Genomic DNA, 26,844 nt, shown 5'->3' with positions numbered 1-26,844 from the left:
TTTGATGGACATTTGCTTTGTTTACAGGCTTGGGTCTCCTTCCTCCCTCCCTCCTTTCCTCGTTTTCATTTGTTCTTTCGTTATTGCCACTATGAGTGATGTTGGAATAAACTGATCTTGACATATAAACAAATTCCATACATGTTCTGTTATTTATATCATGGAATTACCAAGGGTAGGATTGACTTATTAAAGGATTTATGTATTTTTATCCAAGACTTCTAATTGTTCTCCATAAACGCTGCTATATTTAATATTTAGAGTCTATATGGCAATAGCTCTGACTTGTACATACCACAGACTTTAATGTGCCTCTGAATTACTTGGAGATTTTGTTAAAATGCAAATTCTGATTTAATAGAGCTAGAGTAGTCTGAGATGCTGCATTTCTAACAGCTCCCAGGGGACGCTGCTATCCCGACCACACTAAGGAGTGAGGCACTTACGTCATTTATTAGTTAACAGCCACCACTATGAGCTGAAGAAAGGACTGAATCAAGAGCATTCACCATTTTTAAGGAATACTAAGAACTTCAGGTTCAGGTATTGGACAGTGTTAGGAAGTACAGGTCGTGCTGGATGCTGGGTGTGTGGATAGAAATGGTCACCCAGCCAACCACTAGAGCCAGTTCACTTTTTCACCTATTTCCTTCCCATCTCTATGTGGTTCTGATTCAGGTTGGATGGAGTGGGACGCTGTACATACACTGACATCTGACAAGAAATACTGTTATAGATCAAGTTGATAAATTACTTTGACAACAGTGGAGCCAATAGAACTAGGGATGAGGGAGGAAGGAAACGAGACGGCAGGGGGTGCATTTTAAGTCCAATGGACTCTATGTGGCGAATGACCACTTTAGGCAAAGGAATGCTACCCACACACTTGCCCCTGTGGGGCAATATTTTTACTCTATTACTGATAAGAACAATTATATCAGTTTAGAAAAATGTTTGAAGCTCTAATACAACTTTGTTGTTTTATGTGAATTATCAGAGAATGTGCCTACAAGGGTGCTTTGAAGAAGTGGCTTTGAAATGAGTGTTTGCTTTGGTAAATAGTTCCATGTTTTTTCCTTTCAAAGGGCAACATTGAGAGCAGAGGTAAAGAGAGTTACAGTTTTGTGACCCACTTGGACGGGGTATGTGGGTGGGGAGGGAAGGAGCACACACATTAACCTGAGTTTGGAGTTGAGGCTTGTAATCTGAGGACACGAGCAGGGAAAGATAAACCTACAAAGACGTTTTGTTATTTCAATCAGATCATGAGAGTACTATGTAAAATACATATAAATCTGAGTTTGATCTAAAAAAAAAGCTTTTCAAAAGCCATTTACTAAATTAACACCCTCCCTCTGCCCCCAAGATCAACCATTTTCATCTATGGGCCAAAAAAGAAAATCAGAACCTTTAAAAAACAAAAAAAAATTTACATACGCAAAAGCAAGTGATTTTCCCAATTCAAACTGACATAATGGAGCAGCTGAAGTGGAAACTATGGATCCTGCTAGGGTTTCAGAAAACTGCTGCTTACATTCAAAAGAACCAACTCTAAGGGTATTTTCCCTGAACTTGAATAAGATTTTGTATCTTATTCAAAAATAGGTTCAATGACTCAGCAAAATGGAACAGGTCTATAGTTTAAATACTTAACGCCATTCTAGACGTGTTTTATTGTTATTCAACTGTTGCAGTAGCCAGCATGAGAGAGGAAGTACCCAATTTCTACAAATACATAAAACTTTAAAAGGAATTTTCAGAACATAACCTGTGGCATGAACAGACAACATTAGACCATTGGTTCTGTGAGCTAACCTCAGCCAAAACTCTAGCTCCCATCACCCACACTGGGAGTGATTTGGGTTCCCAAGACGAGTTAATTCAGAGCCAGACTGAGAAGTCTGGGTTTTTCCTTTTCCCACTCTATAGTTTCCCTGGTAAAGGACCTACCACCCTTTGGATACAGCTAAATGGAAAGTTAACTATGTATTTGTGGTCTTTGTAGGGTGTTTTCAGCAAGAGGACCTGGTCTGAGAAGTGGATGGCTGCATTTGGTGATTCAAGACTCTATTCAGCCCTAGAGGGCTCCACTTTTGTACCTTTGGGGAGACCCCTTTGGAAGGAAGAAAATGCGCGCTAAAAATCAGCCAGCTTAAAATCACGTAAATGAAACTCAGTGTTTCTGAAAATACGATAATATAAAAGTTCCAAGGTACATAACGTATTCTAGCAGCTTCATATACCCCAAACTTCGTGGGCTGTATCCACAGAGGGACAAATACCTCCAAGTTCCCTAGCTCTAAAATAAATCAATGACTTCATCTCTACCCCCGAGCAAATCTTCATTTATAGTGGAAATATTTTCTGTGTCACAGTTCTTGTTTATTAGTGATTTGTTTGGTTAGCAATTCCTGCTGTGTTGGAGAGCATTGTGAGGGAGGCTCAGGTCAGCTTCCCCCCAGCCGGTCTAATCAGGGGCCAGAGCACTGGAGCCTGGTTTTCAATCATTTTAAACCGGCACTTGTTCTGTCACCTTAGACAACTTAAGTACCGACTCCCGACCTGTAACATGGTTCCAGTCCTGCCTTCCTCACCAAGTGCTTTTAAAGATGATCTCAAATGAGGGAAGTGAAAATATGTGGTAAACTGGAAAGCTGTATACTCATGTGAGTTGGTATTGCTGTATAAACAGAAGCAGAGTTTCCTCCAAATAGAAATCTCTGATGGAAATCATGGGAATGGTATTTCTTGGGTTTTGTGTGATTTTCCAAAATGACAGAAAACTAGGTTGCAGACTACATATTGTGATATTTTTTGTAATATAAACTTGTTTTGCATTTACTTAATTTCAAATATTAATGCAAAATTACATTTATATTTATTGCTTGGCAAATCACTGCCTACTTACTATAGTACCTATTTAAATATAAATGTACCTCATAATTAGAGTGTAAAATAATTTGTATTCTCCCACTAGCCTCAAATTCTTAAATGTGCTCTCAGTTGTTGAAACACCAAAGACAGATGTCTGAGCTCTAATGGAGACTTCTAGTTCCTGGTGGGATATGGAAACAACTTGGAAGTCATCCCTTCCATCCTCACAACAAAACAGAAGCCGAAAAGCTCAAAGTCAACAACTCTCCTTAGAGCTGTAAACAAAAATCTGGAGACACATTTTTGAAAAAATTTTAAAGAGAGTTTATTGGGGTAACGATTTGCAAACCGCGAAATGTAGTCATCAGTACGAGCCGAGAATGCGTTCTGAAATGGAGGGGATTGGGCAGGGTTTATAAAGGCAGAAGTTGCAAGGGGCTGATGATCATGGAAATGGGTTGCTAGGGGAAACAAGATGATAAACTTACATCATTTGTTTTCTGATTGGTGGGGACAACTGGGCTTTCAATGGTTAGCTGACTCAGTGATCGAGCAAGTGGGGTTGTGAGGTAAGAACAATGGGTGATACAGGATTAAGCATTTATCAAGTCCTAGTGTCAGCCCAGGCCTGTGAGACAAAGACTGTCTTTGATCACACAATCGTAGTACAGGGAGTATTATTGATCAACGATGCAAGGAATACAATTTATCAAATACTACAATCAGCATGGATTGTAGTGGGGTGGCAGCTGCTGGCTCTGCAAGCAGTTCCAGAGCCCAAAAGAACAAAGTTATGCTCTGCAAGCAGCTTCAGAGCTCAAGCTGCAAAAATCCAAATTTGAGGGCGTAAGTTATGATATTGAAGTTCTTATTAGTCCTCAGATCCATCAGAGAATTGAGGTCACAAGATAAACCACTACCCTAAAAGCTGGAGAGACAGGTGGACAGAGAATCACAGCTTACTGGAAGCAGAAACTGCACACTGGAGCCAGCATCAGGTAAGACTAGTTAAAGGGTAATTGACTAATTGCTAGAAACTGAACTAATTAAGCAATTACAAACTCCTAGAGGCTTAGCTTTAGGGGGATCCCCTTCTCACTTGCAGGAGCCCCCCCCCCCCCCCCGCACCCCCAGGTTCTAACTGTGAAGATCTAAGAAAAATCCTCTCATTCTTCCCCATGGGGAGGGGAAAAGTAACCATTTGGAAATATACCCAGAGAGTTCTATTCTTTAAAAAGGCCTGCCCTCAAAGGAAACTATTTTACTAGAACCTAGAAAACATGGGGGAAGGGAAATACCCAACTCCAGTTCCCACTAGCCTTCCTGTCTTGTCTTAGAGGTGAAAAACCAAAAAAAAAAGCTGAGAAGCATTTGTGAAGGTCATAGCCCAGAGGCACAGCCTCACTCAAAAAACAGACAAATCATAGAACTATAGAATTCTCACCCCTCCCCTTATTTCTCACTACCTCACCAGTGCGATTAATGTGGGGTTACAACTGAAAAGAATGGCAAAGTGCAGACTCTATTGAAGGGATCTCTAGAAAGCCCAATGATGACAGGAGACAAAAACGACACCAGAGAAAACTGAAGCCTGACACCACAGCAACAGCTAATAGTAACACAGGCTGACATCTAGTGAGGTAAACAGAAAACCTTATGCTAAAGGCATATTTACCTCAGTTCCTTTTACCCAATACTTGATATCTGGCTTTCAACAAAAACTTATAAGGCATCCTAAGTGTCAAGAAACAGATAAGACAGGGCAAGTCTCAAAGCCAGATGCAGATATGGTAGAGAGTTTGGAACTATGTGACCAGGAATTTAAAATAAGTGATATATAAGGACTCTAATGGGAAAAGTGGACAGCATGCAAAACAGATGGGTAATATAAATATGCAGATAGAAACTTAGAACAAAAGGAAATTCTAGAAATCAGAAACACTGAAACAGATGAATAATACCTTTTTGATAGGCTCATCAACAGACTGGACCAAACCAAGGAAAGAATCAGTGAGCCTGAAAATATAGGCTCAGTAGAAACTTACCAAATTGAAAAGCAAACAGAGAAAGAAGACTGGAAAGGAACAGAATATTCAAGAAACATGGGACAATTACAAAAGGCGTCACATATGTCTAATAGGAATATCAGATGGAGAAGTGTTGACAAAAGAATGTCCAAACCTATAGAAGACTCTTATAAGATTCTATTTGAGTCAAATTTTGAGGAGATGCCCAGAAGCAGGATCTCAAAAGATTAAGAAAATGCTCTGGAGAGTGGTAGTTTTGCAGTTCTCTTTATGCATTCATAATCAAAGGAGAGAACATAAGGAAAGTTACATGAAATCCATTGGTGGTAGATTAAGGAGGTGGGAGAAAACAAAGCAGGGAGATCTCTAGGATTGAATGAAAAGCAAATGGAGAGCTAGATGCTTCTTTTACACTGGTAGGTAGCTGATACTTGACATTTAACAGTAAATACAGGTAGTATACAGGCAACAAGATAACAATGAGGAGTTTGTAACGTGACAGTTACGTCTCTGAGGAGGCGTAAAAGATGATTACTCTGGCTTACAAAGGTGTATAATATCCTAGATGCACAAGAACAATGGAAAGGGCTCACTTAAGACAAATACTGAACTTACTAAGGAAGCTACAGGCCTGGGGCGTGACTATCCCCCATGACCTGCCCAGTTAGTAATTTAGGGTCAGATCAGACTGTGTGGTGACTTTGGGTTACTGAGTTTGTCAGGTTTGCTATAGCCCCTTTTTCGTTCACAGAACAAAGAGGAACAGAAGAAATATTTGAAATAATAATGGGTGAGATTTTTCTAAAATGACTGGTAGACACCAAACCACAGTTCCAGGAAGCTTAGAAAAACTCCAATCAGGATAAATACCTTAAAATTTACACTGAGTCATGTCATATTTAAACTCCAGAAAATTACAAAAACAAAAATAAAATGTTAAAAGAACTCAGAATAACAAAATGCTCTACCTATATAAGAACAAGGATAAGAATTACACTAGGCTTCTCTTCAGAAACCGTGCAAGCGAGAAGAGAGTGGAGTGAAATAGGTGTTGAAAGAAAAAGCCCACCAACGTAGAATTCTGCAGCCAGCAAAATTATTCTTCAAAAGTGGAGGAGAAATACTTTCTCACACAAACAAAAATTGAAGGAATTCATTGTCAGTATGCCTACCTGACAAGAAATACTAGAAGTTCTTCAAAAAGAAGAAAAATTATATAGGTCAGAAACTCAGACTTACATAAAGAAAGGAAGTGTTTAAGAATGAATACACAAAGGTAAAAGAAATTCTAATCAAAACTGAAGATAAAAGAAATTCTAATAAAAAAATAGCAATTTCTAGCACGTGTCGTACTATAGCAATGTGTTTAGAATTACTGATTTGGTTAATAGTTTCCTTCCATCATTGTAGCTATTTTCTATTGCTGCTAACCAAAAACAACAAAACACTGTGACAATGAGAAAAGTGACACAATTTTTGTGTGACTTGATTTTCATTTAAGATTAACTCTAGGTGGGGATAGAGGTGAGGGGACTGATTTTCTTCCAACTTCCCCACCCCCTACCATGTGTATTTGGGAAATATTCACTGAAATAACAGACCAATTTTTATTTCTTTTATTGGAGTTAGACAAATTAAAGGAGTTTATTCCTCTCTATTTGCTTGCCATTTGTTGAGCCATCATCTTTGTTATTAATACTAAGCACATTGGCAAACAATTTCCTAAAGCAGAGACCAGCAAACTGGCTCTACCATGTGTTTTGTAAATAAAGTTTTATTGGAACACATTTATGCCCTGTATTGTTTATAAAGATTGTATCATTTGTTGTGCATTATATCAATTATACAGCTGCTTTTGTGCTGTGTTGGCAAAGTTAGGTAGCTGCCACAGAGATCATTTGAGCAGGAAGACCTAGAACGTTTACTATCTGACCCTTTACAGAGCACATTTGCCCATCCTTGTTCTAAAGGATGCTAGTTTATGGAAATTGGCATCCACTCCCATCTTTTGTTCTTACATGACTGTGCAAAATAGATAGTGAGACCTCAATATGATGGTGGTCTTATGGTGAGACCTTTTAAATACTGACCTCAGTAACTATCTGAAGATAGCAAACTGGTCTCTTACAGTTGAGCAGACCATTGGGGTGATATCCCACAACACTTGGATCTCCTCTCAGTAGAAAAGTGAACGACCTTTAGAATTTCTGCTTCTGTGGAGTTTGTGGTCCTGGTAGAGAACATTTATTTTTTCCCATTCTACCCAGTAGCTGCCTGGAAGGCAAGTAAGGTGATAAAGTATCTCTTCTTATGTCAGAGTGGGATGTGTGTAACTTTTCAGTTCAACACAAAGGTTTATCGTAAACTTACAATATGTCAGACATTGTACTGAATGCTGGGTACTAGATAAGTATGACACAGTCCCAGCCGTAGGACAGTTAAATGCTTACCTTAAAGAGAAGTTTATTTCCTCATCACAGCAGTGAAGTTGGGCTACATCTTGGACCCTAATCAGATATCGGTTTACTTCTGATAGTGTCTATGAAATAAAAAACAAAATCAGAAACGTACATACATTTTTAGAAAATAAAAAGTCCCACTACTGCAGAACCATTTTGAATCCCAGAATATATGTGTTGAGTAGAACTGAGTTCAATTATGAAAAAACAAATGTTTTTAACATTTATAAAATAGCCATTTTTTAGAAAGACCACAGAATTGACAAGGAAAATTACATGTTAGGGTGTTGTCTAATTTTTTAAACTACTGAAATTGTTTTATTTATAAACACTTTCCTAGTATCAAAAATAAAGTGGGGGTGGGATGAGTAAGAAGCGATCTATCAAGAAAAGGAAGTAAATGACTTGCTGCAAATGAAGAAGTCAGGCCCTGTGCTGACACAGCCACGGAGCTGATCACTTGGTGTGAACAGGGACCCAGACGTTAAGTTCAGTGGGCTCTGGGGGCTCTGAGATTTGGGGCTTTTTGTAGTCCAGTCAGCCCCACTTCTCTTTCCCTACCAAAATGTGGAGGTCTAAATTATTACTCCATCTTGCTTCCTCAATTTAACCCAGTAAGAATAACATCTCCAATCAACTGATACTTTAATTCAGTATAATTCATATATCAAGCTCCTATTATATGCCAAACACTAGAAGACAAGTAAAGCACAGCTCATGCCTGATGGAGGGCCCAGTCTTGTGAATAAAGGATTGCAAAGAAATGTGACAGACATGTTCGGGTTACTGCAGAATACCTAGGAAGGGGCAGTTCACAGCTGAAGATGTTGGGGTAAAAACTACAAGGAAGATGTTGATTGAGCTGGATTTTTAAAGGGTGAATAGGAGTTTATCCAGCAGAGTAGGAAAGATAATTTTTGAGAAGGAAGAGAATGGGCAAAGCATAAATGTGTGAAGAGAGGCTAACATAACGAGAATTGTGAGTAGATCTGTGTGGTTTGATCAACAGGTGGTAGGCAAGGCAGTAAGAAGGTAGAATGGGACCAGATAATATTCTGTAGGTAACAGCCAACAGAGGACAGGCAAAGGTTTTTTCAGGTATCCTCAGTGTGCAAAATCCTACACCCCGGGCCATGCATGGGGAGATATAAAACAACAGAAGACATGGCCCCTTTCCTCCATGCAGATCATGATCACAGTGGTACCGAGCAAGGAACTAAGACTACAGAAAGGTTCCAGGCTGGGGTCAAGCCCACTGTGCCTCTTCTCATCTAGCATCCTTGCAGATCAGAAGGATGTGAAATGTGAGAGCTTGGCAGCGCCAGGCATGCAACACATGTTAGCTGTTTTGAAATCTGTATGTCTCCTTTTGCCAGTGATACAAGTTTTTATTCATGATCATGAGCTGTAGCAAGTACATCAGAATACGTACAGGGCACCCCCAGATGATTCTCTGTATGTCTGACAGCTGATCTTTCATACCGATGATTTGCTTCATCTAGAAAACAAAGTGATTATAAGCAGAATAAAATTGTGAAATTGTTATACATAAACAATACATTTAAAATATTTTATGGCATTTGAAATAGGGCATGGTGTTTTCATAAACTATAATAACAATCTCAGTTTCATGTGCCCAATGTTTTAAAACAAAAAGGCACATGAAAAGACTGTATTCAAAAAGTGTCTTTTGGGCATCACGTGTTAGCAGTTTACATTCAGCCTGGACAGGCGTGCAGTATGCACATCTTTCAGAATGATAGTACTATCGCCCAGGATGCTGAGTTCTTTCAGAGAATAATTATGACTGCAGGAAATCTAATACATGAAGAAGTACTTTCAGAAACAAAGGATTTCACTGTTTTTTCTTTTAGTTATCTAGAAAAATCAATCCAAATACCCCATTCTTCAAACGTTCATATGAATAAAGGTTTTCTTGTATTTGTTATCTGAAGGTTATCTGAAAACGCTCTGTCTCATCTTATCTCGTTTGGCTTGGCATAGATGCTGTTCGTGCTCAAAGTCTGAACACAACGATCTCACATTAAAAGCATGAAAGACTTTGAAGAACACCACAAGACGATCAGGTATTTCCGGATCTTTGAGTTAGAGTCACAAAAGCATTGTAACGTTTTTAAAGGACACAGACTCTTACCAGCAACCAACCTGATCTATGTAACCTTTATATTTTTTGATTTGGTCAACGGCAGTGGTCAGGTCCTCACGGTCAACGTGTTCTGCAGGAGTATGAAGCCTCAGAGCGTACAGAAGATGAATGTATTCGTCAAATCTTCGGGATGGGTACAAGAGCAGCTCCTGCAGGCTGTGTGGGGTACACAGAAGAGAACCCCAGTCTCTTTCTGAAGGTCAAAGAGTGCCCTGTCCTTGGGGCGCCCCAGCCATGCGCTCCCTCAGAACTTACCTCAGCATTTTGGTAACAGGCGTCTTATCATGCCTCTTCAAGAAAGCGCGGAATGCTGGTATCATTTCTTTGCACTAAAGGTGAGCATTATTTTGTCAAAACTTCGCTGTATGTGACAGTTGTAAAGTGTTCTGTTCCACCAGGCAAACATGATCTACGAAGCGCTCAAAGCAAGAGCGCGACATCTACAGCTAGTCAAAGTATTGTTGTACTATTGGTGCTCACTAATGTACAAAATATTGTCTATTAGTTGTACCCTGGACTTAACCCTATTCATTGAACGTAATCAGCATAGACAAATGAAAACGGACTTGGCAACTGGGTAGGCTTGGATTAGAATTAGAATTCTAACCTAATTCTACCTAAAATCTATGTGATCTTGTCACGTTACTACTCGGAGCCTCAGTTTCTTCATGGATAGCATACCTAACTCTTGTGGTGAAGGAAAAAAAGAATCCTGTCATAAAGTGCCTTTCACGAAGTAAATGTGATTTCCTCACAGTAAGAGACTTCATGCTATTCACCTATAATACTGCTGTTACTCATGTGTAACATTATAAAGGTGTTCCACTGTATTGAACATCTGTTTTAAAGTGTATTCATTCATCACCATTAGAGTACCCAGGAAGTTACCTCATTTTCTCAGTAGGTACATGCCTAAAAGATGCCAGTAATGCTAATTTCTAGAAATGAAATATTCACCGATCTCAAAAATATTAATAGCTAACAATTATTAAGTACTTACATGCATATTCTATGCTAGTGAAAGAGATATCATTATTATCCATAACAGTAAACATTTTGGCACCAATTGGTTTCTGATAGTATGTGATACTTTGCTCCAATTCTTGTCCTCACGGTTAGTTCTATGAAATTGCCTTATTGTGCAATTGTCACATAAGTGAATTGTCCAGTGGTGGTAAACTCTCTGGGTGGGGTGAGAAGAGTTCTATGAAGGGAGATGTCAGGAATCCTCCAGAGGCCTGCCATCCCCCAGGCTTTTGGAGCTCACAGTCTTGCTTCTACCTAATCATTAAACATTGTCCTGTTCCCGAGCCACAGGGTACCTGTCACAGATGGAAGTCTGGCAGTTTACATGAGGATTACTTCAGCCCAACAACCAGTTCCTGGACCTGTTGTGTCAAGCACTGCACTAGCCCCTAGTCACACAAAATTCAATAAGTCAGGGTCCTTGTTCTCAAAGAACCCACAGTAAACCAGAGGAGGAGATCTCGGAATGAAGAGTATGAAAGAAGTCTTTCCTTTTAATTCTAGTCCTTTGGATTATACACAAAACTTCCTTTCAAGCTCAGGTCTAATAAATATCTGGTAGTAACTGAATCATTTACCTTCTCAATCGTTTTCAGAACGACAGGGTAATTATTGAAGAAATTGGTATATATGTTCAACTGGCTTCCAAACTTGATGAATATTTCTCCCACACAGTGAGCTGGGCCCCAGTCTTGCAGTCTGTTTCTCAGGTTATCTAGAAACTGCCTGTAATAGGAGAAAAGCATGACCATGAGATATTGGCTAGTGACAACCTATAAGCTTAAAAAATAGATTAGTGGTCATTAGTACGGCCGGGTTCAGCCTCGTCAGTTATGGCAGGGCTTTTGTCAAATACTTTTGATAACAGCGGTACAGATTTGACAGGAAAGGAGGAGCTGGCAAGAGAGGAAGTGGGTTCACCTTACATCTTTGAGTCAGAACCCCAGGCTGGCCTCCACAGGCTGCCCCTAAAGTTCCAGTCCCGCCTGGCCGGGCAGCAGGCAGGCAGGGGGAGGTCGCTTACAGTCCTCAGAGCAGAGTGCTCCGCTCACTTCAAATGCCATAACCTTCCCTCGGCCCATTGCCCCACAGATCTAAGGTCATCCCTCATTCAGCTATCCTAGGCCTTGAAAGTTGACCTTGAAATTAGGCCTCGAACTAGGCCTAGTTCAGCCTCTTCGTTGTGTGGGCGTGGGGCCCGCGGAGGGTAAGGAACCTGTTCCACGTTATATAGACAGTTACCAGCAGAGAAGCACAAGCTCAGTTCATCTTATGTTACCACTGGTGCAAATGAACACTTTCCTCTGTGTATTATTACACACTCGAAATAGTGTACTGTTATTAAACTGACCCCCAGCCTTGGGTTCTCTAAGCAAAGTATCCTAGTGACTTAACCCTATTAAATCCTTCGGTTCCTTTCCCATGACAAACCCTGTTGTCTTTTGCTTGCACAGTGTATTGAATACAGAATCCTCAGATGCTGAGCTCCAGTCCTTGCACCATGGCTTTGAATTGAGGCAGGGATAAGGCCCTCAGAATCACCACGACTGGTCACAGCCCAGTGGCAAGGACCCTCTCTCTTCTGTGACATGATCAGGGTCCCCAAGAGGGGCAGAGAATGACTGAGCCTCCTGCAGCTTTTGAAACTGTTAAGTGTGGGTTCCTCCCACCGCATAATGAGTATTTCAAAAAATCCCTATTCAGGGATTACCTGTTGAGACCTAAAATCTGCAGGATATCAGAGAAAATGATCTGGGTATTTGCAGCGCTCAGAATTGCTCTGTTTGATGACAGTGCTGCTTTCAGTGGCGCTGCATAAACATCTCTCACGACTTCCAGCATCTGCACATATTTTCTCTCACTCTGTAAGAGTTCCCTGACAACTCGAGTTCGCTTTGTGGCTGAGTCCATCTGGAGCTTTCTTTCCTGTAGAAAAGCATTAAGAATCATAGGAAATCATGAAAGTCATGATGACAGCCTCAAAAAGCCTGAAAGTCGAAGGAGACAGAGATGGATGTACTGAGCAGTCAGGCAGTCACTCTGAGACACCCCCTTTCTGGTTTGTGCCATGCAGGGTTGAAGGGAACCTTGACAGAGCACTATGGAGGACCCCACTGACCATTGCTTGTATCACTAAATAGCCCCTCGTGTCAGGCCAGCGTGATGCCGCAGTAGAGATGGGACTTTAATCTTGGGTCGTAACCAGGGCAGACTGAGATTTACTTTTATCCATCTGCCTATCCAAGTACATGTTCAGTGTTGTGTGCTAGTCGCTGGCTGTACAATGATGAAAGGACAGAGTCAGTCCTGCCTCCCTGGAGGTGACGGTGTGGTGAGGAAGCCTTTGGGTTGCCCACTCTTGTTTGTTTTCCTGTTTCTTTTTCCCGGTGGTGTTTTATTGATTATCCTGCAGACAGAAGAACTGAAGTGAGCTAGCCCTCTCATTATCAACTAACTGGCTTCCCACAGGCGTGTTATGAAATACAGAAATTCATGCTCTTTCAGTATTTAGGAAAAAGCACCTAACTTGGGAACTGTGAATCCTGGGTAGCTACGTTTTCTATATTTCAAAATCCTGTTTTATTTTTTAACGCAGAGAGAAAAATCATACACTGGTGGATAGAAATTCCACACCCTATTATTATGTGTGCTATGTTTATATTTGGAGAAATTAATTTTCTCTACAGGGACTAGGTGATTTTTTTCATCTGTACTTTCCAAAGTTATAAAATGAGCATCTTTACAATAGAACACAATTATAATATTTAAATTTCTAAAATGTAATGGCCTAGAATTGAGCCTAGAACTATTACTCTTAGAACACAATTTGCTTTTCCCTCCAGTCCTAAGTATACCCCATACTGCCCCAGAGAAAATATGAGAATAGTAAAGTGTAATGTCATGTGATCTTTACCCAAAGTAAGTCAACCGGAAGTCCATGCACTAAAATTAAAATGTGAAAGTAATTTAAGAGAAGAAATAGAAAACTCACTCTGTCCGAAACACTATAAATGCACTGTTCTCAAGTTTTAGCTCTCAAACACATGGTCTGTACATGCCTCTTTAGATATATCTAACAAGTTAAAAAAAATACATGTGTATCCCACTTGGCGGTTGGCTTGCAGCTCATATTATGTATTTTTATGTCTACGTACATATTTTTTAAAATGTCAGAGTTATCCAACGTGTACAATCATTTCGACTTAAGGTTTTAGTCGTCCAACCTTTCGTTGTCTCAAAACTGTTGTCAGGTATTATTACCCACAGTCAGATGAGGTACTGTCAGATTCAGTGCACTATGTAAATACTCTCCTTGGTTACTCTTGGGGATGGGTGAGTGACACCTGCCAGCAGGGACCGTGGGCTGCGCTGCCGGCAGTAGATGGATTCACCAGGGTGTTGGCGAGGAAACAGCTTCGGGGCTGAGTTCAGGACCCCAGGAGGGAAGTTTCTTTCTGACAGTTGTCTGACTTTGGAGAAGTCATTTAAGTTTTCTAACTTTACTTCCTCATCTACAAAATGTGGTTACTAACACCTACCGGACAGGATTCTGAGAATGAACTATGATAACAAATGTGGACAGAAATGCAAAACAGCGCGCGTGTACTGTGTATTAGGGCCGGGGGGTGGGGGGGGGGGTATGCCTCTGCTCGCACTGCAGCCTCTTCCATGCACTACCCTTCGGAACAGAAAGACGGAGCCCTAAATGTTATATTGATTACACTCACCATTTGAAGTCAGACCCTAAGTTGGCGGGTCAGTTAGAAACTGTGAACATTTTTATGTGCATGTGCCATTTCTTTAAATCCCATCCTAGCTTCGTATGAGAAAATCATGGAGTCACAGACGTGGCTGTTGCTCCCAAGATGTTATACCTCCATCCTCTTGGCTCAACTTCTTTTCAGACCAGGACATATTCAAAGGAAAAATCTAATGACGGGATTCCCCCCAATTACATTTGGGAGTTTCTTTTTCCCCCTTGAAAGGGAAACTTTCAAGAAAAAAGAAGGCCAAAGTCGGGGTTTTTTTGGTGGTTGGTTGGTTGTTTTCGGTTGGGAGAAAAACAAATGGAAAATTGTTACTACATAATATTTGGCTTACCAGCTGAACCAGCACCTCAAAATTTGGATCATTTTTGCTGAGACTTGATTTTTTGTCCTGAGGATTGTCTTCCAGAACGTTTCTTTCCTGAGGATTGAATGTAGACTTGATTATTTGGATGCAGGGCCTGGTCTGTGCCCCTGGGAGCCTTTCGCTGGCTCTGCCTTCAGCCCTAACACAGCCTTCCCTGGACATGACGATGAAGCACTCAACAGAGCTGATGCCTCTCTTACGTTACATTTTATGTTTTTTTAAAAAAACCTTTCACTTCCTTTGAATTGCATGAGACGAGAAACTCAATTCAGGGCAGCTCCCTTTTCCTCTGGGAGCCAGGGGAGTGATTCTGCTCTGCAGCTGCTTCTACCGCTGGAAAAATCCCACACAACCCTGGGTCACAGCCGCTGCCTCAGCTCTGCTGTCCGGTGTCAGAGGGCAAACAGGTTATCTTACTTTTAAGATGCCAGGGAAAAGAGCTCACGGCACTTTGTAAAAGTCACCCAGTGAAAATGTATCAGAAACCATTCCCATGCCCTTTCTAGACCTGTGTGTTTCCACATGTAAATATGGCTTATTCTTTCTTTATTGTATTGTGTTAATTATTCTTGTGGCTTCCTTATAAATTCGCACTTAAAAAAAACGTCCCACCTCTGCAGTTCAGTCTAGCAATGGAATGATGGTCCCATGTTTGTGTTGAGAGCTACTGAGGATTAATGGTCAATGATTGCTGCCCTTCCTAGTCATAGATAAAACTATCCATGGTAAATAACCCCTTGATATCCATGGGTGAGACTGCAGGAGAAACATCTATTTGTAACCAAGAGTCTGTTTGGCTCACTCAGGCAAAAACAAAATTTTATTTTGACCTACAGCCATTCTTTTTGGCTGCCTGCAGGCTTTGTATAAGTCCCTGGACTGCGGCCAGCAGCTTCTCCGTGGTCAGGAGGCCCCACCTGAGCCCAGGTGCTCTGTGTCTGCTCCAGTCTTTCTGTCATTTCTTGTGTTTTCCCCACTTGTGGCTGACCTTATCCGCCCTCCAGGTATTAATATTTATATTTAGGCGGGGGGTGTCGGGGGCGGGGAAATATACTTCAAGTTTTGACAAAATAATTCAAAATCTCTATGCGTGGGACACTGTCTTGTTTCAAAATAAATAATAGTGCTGATTGTTTATATAGAGAAACGATAACTTCTCAACCAGTCGGTGGTGACACCAGTAGTTGTGTAGATAGACGTGGTTGCAGACACAAAATGAAATGAAACTGTTTGGCCCACGACTGAGACCCCAAACAGTCCAGAATCATACCGTCGCTCTCACAGATAAGGGAGGCACCCTTAAATGGGTTATCACCCTGTTGTGAAGTTTCACATGAGTGCTTATGCATGAAAACTCAGGCATCGGCATGGGCCCCCAGAACCCCTGGTTATTGCAGAAGTGCTTGCTCACACTGGGACAGCAGCTATTCTTACCATGTTTCCCCGAAAATAAGACCTAGCCAGACCATCAGCTCTAATGCGTTTTGGAGCAAAAATTAATATAAGACCCGGTATTATATTATATTATATTATATTATATTATATTATTATATTACCCAGTATTTATTATATTATATTATATTATATTATACCCACTCTTATTTTAATATAAGATTGTTTAATCTTATTTAAGATTATTTAATATTAAAACAAGACTGGGTCTTATATTAATTTTTGCTCCAAAAGATGCATTAGAGCTGAAGGTCTGGCTAGGTCTTATTTTCGGGGAAACATGGTATTCCAGCAGCAGCTATTCTTATTACATATAAAGTTTTCTGTATGGGTAGGAAATTGATTTGGCACAGCAATTTTGTTTGAACCTAAAACCAGCAAGTTCTCACATTATACATTAGACATCAAATTATTAGGATTTTTAGAGGCTATTTTCAGATTAAGATGCCATTCCTTATTTTGTCTTTAGGGATGAATTCAGAGGAAGTAACAGGTGCACATTCATAAGAAAACAATTATTGGGGATGGTGGGCCTTTGCCTTGGTTCTCTTCACGACATAGAAGGGAGACCTGGGATCACACGGTAGGAATTTTTTTCCAGGTTGGAGCAGAGGCAGGCACTGCATTTGCCAAAGACATCCTAGTTTTTGCTGGTGTTCCTCCTAGAAAACACTTGGCTGCCTAGATTAGGGGCCAGAAATGGTTGTGATAATGACAGGTGGAGCTCAGGAACAACTAAGATTCTGGCTGTGACCCATTGCCATGGTTGTACGGTATCAGTGTAAACACTACAGGCACATAAAACCCAGGGGTCACTATTGATTGGGCGGCCAGATGATAATAGATATATGATAGATAAAAGATAGATACATCTCTCTATATGTATATACGTGTGTGTGTGTGTGTGTGTGTGTGTGTGTGTGTGTGTGTGTATCTAGTCCTGGATTTAGCAGACAAGCCCTCTTACATAAGCCCCTATGGAAAGCTCTTTAAAACAATTATCTCAGCAAAAGCCTTACTTTTCCACTCCTAAAGCTGTGAGGTTTGTATGCCCTTCTGGACAAATATCTAATTTTAAAAATAAACCCTAATATGTGGAGTAGTAACTCAGTTTCTCTATTTTATCCTAGTTCAGCTGTGGTTTTTCCTCCTGGGTGTCCCCAACTTTGTTTTATGGGCTTTGTGCATGAGTTCTTAATTGTTAAATAGAAAATAACACTTTTTTTTTTTTCTAATTTGATTTAAAAAAATATGTCAAGTTCAGAAAATGAAAAAAATATCAAAGGGATTTCTAGGCATTAAGGAGTTTCACATTTCTGTAGTTTCATTACAAGCAGTTGATATAACACTAGCAGGCCCTATTCCCAGCACCGAGGCAACTTTTAGCTCAAACTTTCCGCATTATTTCATTAAAGTGATTACATGTTTGGGTCACTAGTAGGTTGAAAAGGCTTGATTCTGTGTGGATTTTATTTGGCAGAGGAAAGAGTGAAAGTGTCTGAGAGGAAAGGATCCATGTGACCATTCTTTTAGGTGTCAGAGAATCCAGGAATTTTTCTCCCCAGTAGTAAGTTCTATCAAATGTAAAATGAACACTTCTGAGGGGGAAGCACTATAGTTTTGTCCTTATTGCTTTTTTCAGATTTTCTTGGTCCAAAGAGGGGCTTTTCTGGGGTCTGCATGTCTGTGGTTGCGGGTGACAGCTTCACCTTTGGAAAAAAGGTAGATGGAAGAACTCCAATAAGGTTTCCAGGGAATCAGGAATGATCCAGATGTTGTAAGGACTTTGGGAGAATTTGGAACCTGTGTAATGTGTTTACATTTGATTATTCCCTTTAGTGAACCAAGGGAAAACCAATGGTATTGGAGCCCTGGGTGCTATTTTTCAAAGGCTTTCACAGGCTGAAGAATGGTTCGAGATGATATCTACCCTCTGGGGAGAATAATCCCCAAGGATCTCAGAGATTTGGAGTGGCTTGCCACTAGTGGTCTTCCTTGTCTGCTCTTCCTAGCACTGAACTATTTTCTAAAGAAGTGTTGACAAAGTCTTCCAGAATATCAGGTTAATAGGGCAACAAGTGAGTTGCCTGCCACAACAGGGCAAAAGGCCTTTGAGAAGCAAAAACGGAATCTGGATTAAATACCTGCCTTGGGGTTCCCATCTGCTCCTGTGCCTTCTGCTAACAGGCACCATCATGTTGCATCATCTATTTATTGTTTTATCCACCTTGAAGGCAGGGACTATGCCTCATTTGGCTGTCTATTCCCAGGGTGTAGCACTGTGCCTAGCACACAGCTAATTCTTGCAAATATTTAGGGAACTGAATGGAGAAGATGGGGGGCTGGCCTCCACCTGAGAAGTGGTCAGTTATGATTAATTTTATATGTCAACTTGACTGGAGTGAATGAACATTTGGTCAAATATCATTCTGGGTGTGTCTGTGAGGGTGTTTTTGGATGAGATTATCATTTAAATAGGTAGACTGAGTAAAGCAGATTGCCCTCCCGAATGTGGGTGGGCCTCATTCAATCAGTTGAAGGCCCTGAAAACAAAAAGGCTGGACCTCACTTGAGTAACAGAGAATTCCTCCTGCCTTGTGACCTTTAAACTAGGACACTGGCTTATTCTTCACTTTGGGATTGAACCGAAACATCAGCTCTTCCTGGGACGTGAGCCTGCCAGCCTTCAGGCTATAACTGCACCGTTGGCTCTCCTGGGTCTGCCTCCCCCTGCAGATCTCAGCCTCCATTATTGTGTGAACCATTCCTTATAATAAAGTTATATATAATATATATAACTATATATAACTATATATAACTATATATAACTATATAACTATATAACTATATAACTATATAACTATAACTATATAACTATATAACTATATATATATATATATATATATATATATATATATATATATATATACATTCTCTTGGTTCTGTTTCTCCGGAGAACCCTGACTAATACATGACCCATGAGCATTTCCTGAAAAGACAGATTAAGGGGTGGGGCAGCAAGCAAGCAGGGCTCTGACTTATAAAGGGCATAGATGTCCCTGGAAATGTGTTTATCCTCCTCTCAGGGAGGATGCTTGTGGTTGGGAAGAATAAACCATTTCACGGGGATGAGTGTTAAAATAAGCGGCAGGTCGAGTAACAGCAGGGAGGTGGGTCTGTGTAACTGCAGGCCTTTCGTTTGGCTGAGCAAGGGCAGCTTGGCAGAGGGGATGCTGCCACCACCAGTCCTCCATGTCTGCCCTTCCCAGCACTTCACTGTCCTCTCAGGAAATGTCGACAAAGACTTCCAGAACATCGGGTTAGTAGGGCAACAAGTGATATGCCTGCTGAAGGACTCACAAGTCTATTTCTACTACTGTCCTCCATGGTGAATTCGTGTTGAGGATGGTATCCCAAGCCTGTCATCATCAGAGACACATAGGTAATTTCTCTATGGGCATAAAAAGGTTCTAAAAGGACAGTTTCATAGAAATCAGCTCTCTGAATGACAAGGCAATTTTCATTGTTTCCTGAATCCTGGCGTTTCACGTAGTCAAGAATGTATGGATTCTGAATACTATCAAAATGATTATTTTTTACCTGAAGAATTAGCTTCATACCCACTTTTTTTGTCTCATGAATTTGAATCTCAACTAAGAAAAGAAGAAGCATTCTTAGTTCCACCACATTCTAAGTTCCACCATTCTTAGTTCTTTATCTCTTTAGGTTATCTCAGGATTCGACTGAGAAAGACGCAAAATGCAAATGTTCACCTTTTCCTCCGTGACCCAAAGAGTGTTACTCCAGTCAATGTGGTGCGGCTTACATGCTTATGCCTGTAAGTGACTCAAATGTTACTCACGATACTACAAAACACCTTTTCTTAAAAATAATAATCCAAGAAAATGAAGTTCTTCAGAGAAATGACCAGTTGAAAGCTTTTCAGGTAGAATTACCGTTGTTATGTATGAATTTCTTAAGCCCAGTGTCTAAGTCCACAGTGAAGCAATGGCATAAAAATGCAACAATAACTTTACCTTCATGAATAAACTGAATGTTGCCTTTGGGTCATGTTTTGCCAGAATAACATTTCCTTCAAAGTCCATGCTCTTTTCACTACATTTCGTCAGCAGAAAATATGACAAAAATTCCAGAGGTCTGTCCTGAAAAATCCACACCCATGTAAAATTTCCATGTAAACCATTCATCTGAAATATAGGTCAACAAAAGTGCACTAGAAAAGACGACATATTTTTTTGGTAGAGTTTTCAGCTTTTTACCTAATTCATTTCTAAATCCAAAAAGCGAAGTGATGATTATTCAATTCGCGTCAGTAACTGGGACTTAGTTGTGAATCACATATTCCATTGACCACATGTACAGGTTCTCAAATGATTGTCACGATTCAGTGAGGTGCTTGGCACCTTGGTCTTATGGGTGGGTTTCAAGACCTTCAGAACTTAAGGAGCCCTCGCCGGCCTCTTGGCCAGATGAGGAAGGGGCAGGAAGGATCGCGTCTTTCAGCAGAAAAAAGGCCTGAGAGAGAAGCTACAGGAGCCAAGTTACTGGGAAAAACACTCTGTGAAGCTCCCAGATTTGGGTCCATCTCAGGCTATGGTTTCGAGCACCGTAGAAATGATATCATACAAGGTTATTTTTAAATACTTAGGCGGCAGTAAGTACACTGAACCTACAGCAAACACGTTTAGAAAATCTATGGTGTTTCAGGAGACAGGGCAGGGCGTGACAAGGCCTCAGGCTCATCCCTGTGAACAGCCCTGATCATTTTATCAGCAGAGCTGCCAGGGCCTTCAGCACTGGGCGGCCCCAGGGTTGGCTAGACTGCTCAGAGCCAGGCTTCAGAGAAGGCAGATAGAGGCTAAGTGCTGCGTCTCAGACTCCACAGCGGACAGCCAACCCTGGAGATGCCTGGTGTTTACCCAGGAAGTTGAAAACAAAGCAGACCCATGGTAGATAAGAAGAACATATGCAAAGACAATGTTAAATTCACCCACAAGTAGAATTACTACAGTGGAAGAGAAATATTTGAGAATCTCTCCTTGGAAAACCAAAGACCTTAAATAGCACTGGGTATGCTAATACCCCTCTTCCTATCCAATTTCCCTCTTCCCAAGACCTAGAGCTGCATATTTCATTTTCCTATAGCTTTGCTATGGTGTTGGGGGTAAGGATGTGCTCTGTACACTGCCTCTCCTCGCTGCTTCCTGATACGTAGACTGACTTTTCTGGAAGAGTATCCAAGATTTGTTTCTCATGAAAATGCTTCATGCTTCCTCCATGCTTGTCCCCAACCAAATTACTGATTTGCTTATTTCTGTTCTTTTGGATTCTCTTTCCCTTCCTCTCTCCTTTAGCCTTCTTTGCCCTTCATCTTTGTAGGCCTGCTTTCACACTTTCTCTGTTTTTCTGTCATACTGTTGTTTTAATTGTTGAGTAATGTTTATGTGAAATACAAAGCCACTAACGTGCTTTTTAAAGATGTCACTTCTTACTGAAATTAATCACAGGACAGAAAATTGTGCACAATGTAGGCAACTTTGAAATAACTTAGAAGATTTTCCTACTAGTCTATTTTGTGTACCTAATAGATCTTGGGCCCAGAAACTCTCAGTGGCTCTTTTTACAAACTGATGTAATTTTTCTGAGGAATTTGCCCCTGAAGGGATAAACTGGCTTAAAAAGCACACACAAAACAAAACACAAAAAACAGAAAGCAACAACAACAACAACAACAAAACTCAATAAATGCAAATTGAAAATTTATTTAAGTGTTGGGGTTTTATAGGGTGCTTTCTCCAAAAAAATACTTACAGAATTTTCTTTTGAAAGCACCATCAATCCCTCTGCCAGAACTTGTGCAATTTCTTGGTTGTTCAGAATGTTAGTCATACTCATGGTGTCAAACATAAACTGTCCTGTAAATATAAGGCCATATGTCTTGTAATAGATTTATGTAAGAGACGTGATCAACGGAAAAACAGCTCAGCCCTCACAGTTGCTTTTTAGTGCATAAAAATGCAAAGAATAAAAATAAAAATTCTATTATGCCATGAGGATTATCTACCACGACAGAATATAGAATGAGCAAAAGCAACTAAACGTGCAGCATGCAAACAGCACCCACTCTGGCAAAACTGGCATTGAATAAAATCTATAAATACGACAATAAGAAGAGAACATGTAAAAACAAACCTTGTAAGTTTAAATTTTAGATTCTCAATCCCACCAAAGGTTCCTTCACACTCCCTTTTATCCTTGTGCTCAAATGCATAAATAATTGAAGCCCACACACACACATAGAAATAACATACAAACATATCTATACAGACATCTTTTACATTTAAAAAAATATTTTGGACAACATGCATTTATAGGACAATAATTTTCTTCCATTCGACTTCTCATTGCTTACATATATCATCAAAAAATACTCCTGTCCTTAAAAAGCTAATCTTTCCACTTTCCTCTCTAGTTCTTAATATCTAAGAAAGACTGAGGAAAAATAATTTCTCCCTGTTATAGCTTCACAGCTATTTTGAAATATTGGTTGAAAATCTACTAAATGTAGTAGAGTTAAAACCAAAAGGACAAACCCCTGTTTTGGAGGCCATTATGTGGAGACATGCAGAATATACATGGACATAAAATACCTGCATGTGTGCTTGTGTGTTGTGGCTCTTGTGTAGTCAGTAACAGTGTAAATACACGTTTAATAAGGAGCAGGGCAGGGGAAAGGAAGAAAGGAAGTAAGGCATTTTATAGGGTGTTTTATTGAGTCAGATGGGAAGAGTTAGGGAACATTGGAATAGGCAGTTAAGGTGGATGGAAAACTCATTTAACCAGATGGTAAAAAAAAAAAAAAATGTATTTTAAAGAAAGGACTGATTTACGTGCAGATCTAGTTGACACAGGAAATTGTTTCCCAAAGCCTCCATTGTGATAATGTGACCACGGGTATGGAGTGTAAATAAGAAAATAGATTCAACAAAGTCCAGTGGGCTCAGCAGAGGACCACGGAGTCCATCACCAAATTGTATATTTTCAGTAGATGAATTTTGAAGATGAATATATTTATTCACCTTTGTATTTATTTAATATTTGTTAAATAATATTTAATATTTTTTCTTAGTGGATATTCATCATATTTGAAAGGAGGTATGAAAAACACAGGGAAGATGCTTACAAGTTGACTTTTATTTGGCGCATTCGTACACTTGTATTCCCTCTGGGTATGAAACAAACTTCATCAATCGTCTGCAACAGAAGTATCTACAGTTCTTACCTATCATCCTGCCACTGATGGTTTTCTGCAGCCCCTTGAAGAGAGGACTTAACTGTTTCCTCACTGATTTCAAGGTGTCTTCCAGGAAGTCCGTGAGGCTGGACCACGTCTGTAGCTTTGATTCGCTGAAGTAGATGGAAGGGGGAGCCCTTTCCTGCTGTTGTCCCAGCCAATCACTAAGAACTGACATTATTTTCTCCTTTTATTTTTGCAGACATAAGCTCAGATAAAAGCATTCTTGTTTACAGTACCAAAAAAAAAAAGCCTTAGTTGTATTTATATCAGGCTTATTATCATTTCTCATTAGGAGACTAAGATAAATACCCATAATCTGCTTTCAAAGGTAAAATTAGACACTCAAAAAGGACACAGTGAATAATTTCAAATGCCTATCTACTCTTTGGTAGATCAGGTTGACACGTTATATTTGGAATAAAAAATTAAACAGCTGCTGGATTTATGCATGGGGAAGCAGAGTAGACACCTAAGTAAGAATATACTGTTTTATGTTTATATCCTCAAAATGAAAATACGAGAAAACCCCACTCTGCCTTGCTTCCCCACCATGCCATCCAAAGTCATTCCTGCCATAGCCAACTGTGTATCTTCTTACATTAGGTCAAGCTGCTACCTCTTTCTACAAATATCTCTACATGATTAGTGGGTGCTTAAGCAAGTTTCTCTCCTTAAAAATCAATGACTGAAAGATACAGTGCCATTTAAATTTTATTCTCTGTCCTGAATCCATAGACTTGTTTGATTCTCCTCCCCCCCCACCCCACGCACGTTTATTGCTAAACATGGGAAAATCTTTATAACTGTTCTTCTAGGAGGAGAATAAAAGAAGAAAGGAGGATGAACAGGAGGAAGAGGAGACAGAAGAGGAGAAAAAACGAGAAAACCTGTTCCATAGACAACAGAGCCCGCCCTGCTATGCTCTGCCAGGCCGCTCCCACTCTCCACAGGGCCAAACATGCCATCATTTGGTGATGTCGCTATATAAACTAAAATTAACAAGGGACTTCTGTTACAATCTGTATTAAGTCAATGTGCTTTTCGTTATATGATTTTCCTTACAAGTTTCCCAATCATTCCAGCTTTCCCTGGCTTGAAAGGCCCTTGGCATTGGGGATTAGAGAAGTAAGGCTTTATATAGTTTCTACATCACCCCAAACCCTGTTTGATAAGAGGAAGGGAGTCTTAAAGGGGGGAATGATTAGCGCTACTGTAACAAAGCAGTGTGGTTCTCTTGTTGGTCAGCCAATGTTACATTTTGATCCAGTATCTTGAGCTATAGTATCAAAACGAAGCTTTGCTTTCAGGTGTATTTTATCATTGACAATTTTCCTCTCAGATGATGCTACTGAAAGGGAAGCCGGGCAAGCCTCGTCACCATCTCTTTTCAGCTGCAATTCATTTTTCCAAACGAAACCATATTGATTATATTTAGTAAGAAAAGTTATTCTTTGTCCTTGTTATTTCTCTAGATCAGCAACTACATATCTTTGTTTAACTGTTAAAGATGATGTTTTCAACTGAGTTTTTGCAAATGATGGTTTGAAGCAAATATTTACAATAACTAATCCTATTCTAAGCAAATGACTGAGTGATGGGAAATGACAGTTTCAGAGAAGGAATGAAAGACAGTAATTGACATCAGCCAGAACAAGCATTATTAGCTGTGTGTCGTCTTGTGGTGATCCTGGAGTTGGTGGCTGTTATTGGGCACGGTGGTGAGTCCCAATAGACACTTACTGTGTTGGTAAGAGCCAGTCGCAATCCCAGTGGGGGCAGTAAATAATGTGCCAGTCAGTTGAGACAGCTGAGAAAGAACTTCTATTCCTGCCTCTGCACAGTCAAAAATACTTTTATTAGTTTACGCACAGGCTTTGCCATGGAACAGTTAAGTATTACTTAGAGCACTAATGAGCTGGCCAAGAAAGGCGATTGGTAGTTCCTGTCTTCAATTCAAATCCCTCACGGCATAGCCCATCGACAGGTTACAGCTCACCCCTAAGCCTGGGGGTCCAAGCACTTAGCCTGTGAGAGCTGGACAACAGCGTGGAGAAAGAGGCCGTGTAGTTTGACCTGGTGCTTATTTTCAAATTTGGATACTCAGACCAAAGACAGATAAAAGGCTACGTATGTTTTCTAAAAATTATCTGACTCAAAGGGGAAGTCTCATTGTAAAAGGAAAGGTTTAAAACTGGTAAACACAGAACGGAATACACGGGTCAAAGAGGAGCACAGCATTCCTTTCGCTCCTCCTTCAGTGACGCAGCATGTGTGTGCCATTTCGTGGCTGTCAGTTGCACCTTCATAAAGCTGTTTAAATTTTTTAACATGATACCCCCAAAATATGAATTTTAGGTTTTGGCTTATGAACTAGGTGACTAGTGATATCTTAACTGAGGAAGCCTAGGGAAGGGTAGCTTTGGGGCTGTGGAGACATGAAGAGTTTGTTTTGGATGCTATTTGACATGCAAACTAAATGTCTATATGAAGATGTCAAGTAAGAGCTAGACATGAGTCTGCAGCTCAGAGATATCAGAGCCAGACGCATAAATTGGGAAGTGTCCAGCTTAGAGACTGAATTTAGAATCTTAGGAATGGATGAGACTGCCTGAGGGGAAAGTGCGGCCACGGAAAAGGAGAGAGCCTAGGATCAGGCCCTGGGCACATTTAAGGGTTGTGCTGCTGCGGGGAAGGAGCCAGCAAAGGACATGAGAAGAAGCGGCCACTGAGCTGAGAGGAAAACAAGGAGAGTGTGGCATTGTGGGGACAGAGCCAGGAGTGCAGGCTCCAGGCTCTCGGCCTCACACTAAAAGGTGCTGGCTCAGGTAGTAAATGGCCATCAGCTGTGGCTAGTTGGCCGTCAGCTGTAACCAGTGAGCCATTGGCCACTAATATAACTGCCGTGGCTACGCTAGCAGCAAATGGGGGCTAGCAAGAAGATGGTGGCTGAGCTAGCACAGATTGCAGTTAGGACGACAGGTTGAGGATTCTGTGGCTCCTGCTTCCTGTGTGTCCAGCCCAGCTGCCAGTGAGACCACAGTGGTGTGACTCCCCTACCTGTGGCTCCGTGGGTGTTCCTTTGTGGCCTCACCGTGTCCTGTGTTCTTTTTGTGGGGAGCGGGAGCTGAGACCCCGTAGTCCGCTGCGCACGACACATGGCGCAGCGAGCAGGGTCTCCCGCACGACAGGCATTCGGGAAAACAGGGAAGAAGGAGAGTTTAAAGGAATGTTCATCCACATCAAATGCTGCTGAGAAGTCAAAGCAAAGGGAGGATGGAGAAGGAACCCCTGGACTTGGGCACATGGGAGTCACTTATAGTCTCCCAAACGAAATGACAGTAGAGATAAAGCACTTGCAGGAGCTTGAGGGGTGACTGACAGGTGAGG

At 40.7% G+C, this 26,844-nt stretch overlaps 1 protein-coding gene and 1 long non-coding RNA gene across 8 annotated transcripts in view; one reads left to right on the top strand and one right to left on the bottom strand.

Moving 5' to 3' along the window:
* The window catches only part of ECT2L (epithelial cell transforming 2 like), a 76,827-nt gene that overhangs the window by 7,442 nt on the left and 42,541 nt on the right, over positions 1-26,844 (bottom strand). For 3 of the 6 annotated variants that reach the window (XM_019732781.2, XM_019732778.2, XM_019732779.2), the window contains exons 11-21: positions 25,198-25,290; positions 23,443-23,625; positions 21,972-22,075; positions 20,177-20,302; positions 14,655-14,741; positions 12,265-12,479; positions 11,132-11,279; positions 9,783-9,856; positions 9,527-9,683; positions 8,793-8,858; positions 7,352-7,440 (exon numbers count right to left, since the gene is read on the bottom strand). In XM_019732781.2, coding sequence (XP_019588340.2) covers positions 7,352-7,440; positions 8,793-8,858; positions 9,527-9,683; positions 9,783-9,856; positions 11,132-11,279; positions 12,265-12,479; positions 14,655-14,741; positions 20,177-20,302; positions 21,972-22,075; positions 23,443-23,625; positions 25,198-25,290 — 1,342 coding nt within the window. Of the gene's footprint in view, positions 1-5,857; positions 7,176-7,351; positions 7,441-8,792; positions 8,859-9,515; positions 9,684-9,782; positions 9,857-11,131; positions 11,280-12,264; positions 12,480-14,654; positions 14,742-20,176; positions 20,303-21,971; positions 22,076-23,442; positions 23,626-25,197; positions 25,291-26,844 lie in introns of those variants that run through there. The other 3 variants (XM_074333636.1, XR_002137448.2, XM_019732782.2) reach the window with 3 other exon arrangements.
* LOC141571717 (uncharacterized) lies at positions 1,889-25,285 on the top strand. Of its 2 annotated transcripts, XR_012496763.1 has the most exons (4): positions 1,889-3,872; positions 9,365-9,447; positions 9,571-9,862; positions 24,273-25,285. It is a non-coding gene; the product is annotated as an uncharacterized LOC141571717 (long non-coding RNA). The 2 variants fall into 2 exon arrangements; XR_012496762.1 differs by lacking the exon at positions 24,273-25,285 and having other exon boundaries at positions 9,571-11,113.

Source organism: Rhinolophus sinicus, linkage group LG05 (assembly GCF_036562045.2).
Source record: "Rhinolophus sinicus isolate RSC01 linkage group LG05, ASM3656204v1, whole genome shotgun sequence".
Lineage (NCBI taxonomy): Eukaryota > Metazoa > Chordata > Mammalia > Chiroptera > Rhinolophidae > Rhinolophus > Rhinolophus sinicus.
Note: the sequence above shows the minus strand (reverse complement) of the source record. Positions and strands in the feature narration are given on the sequence as shown.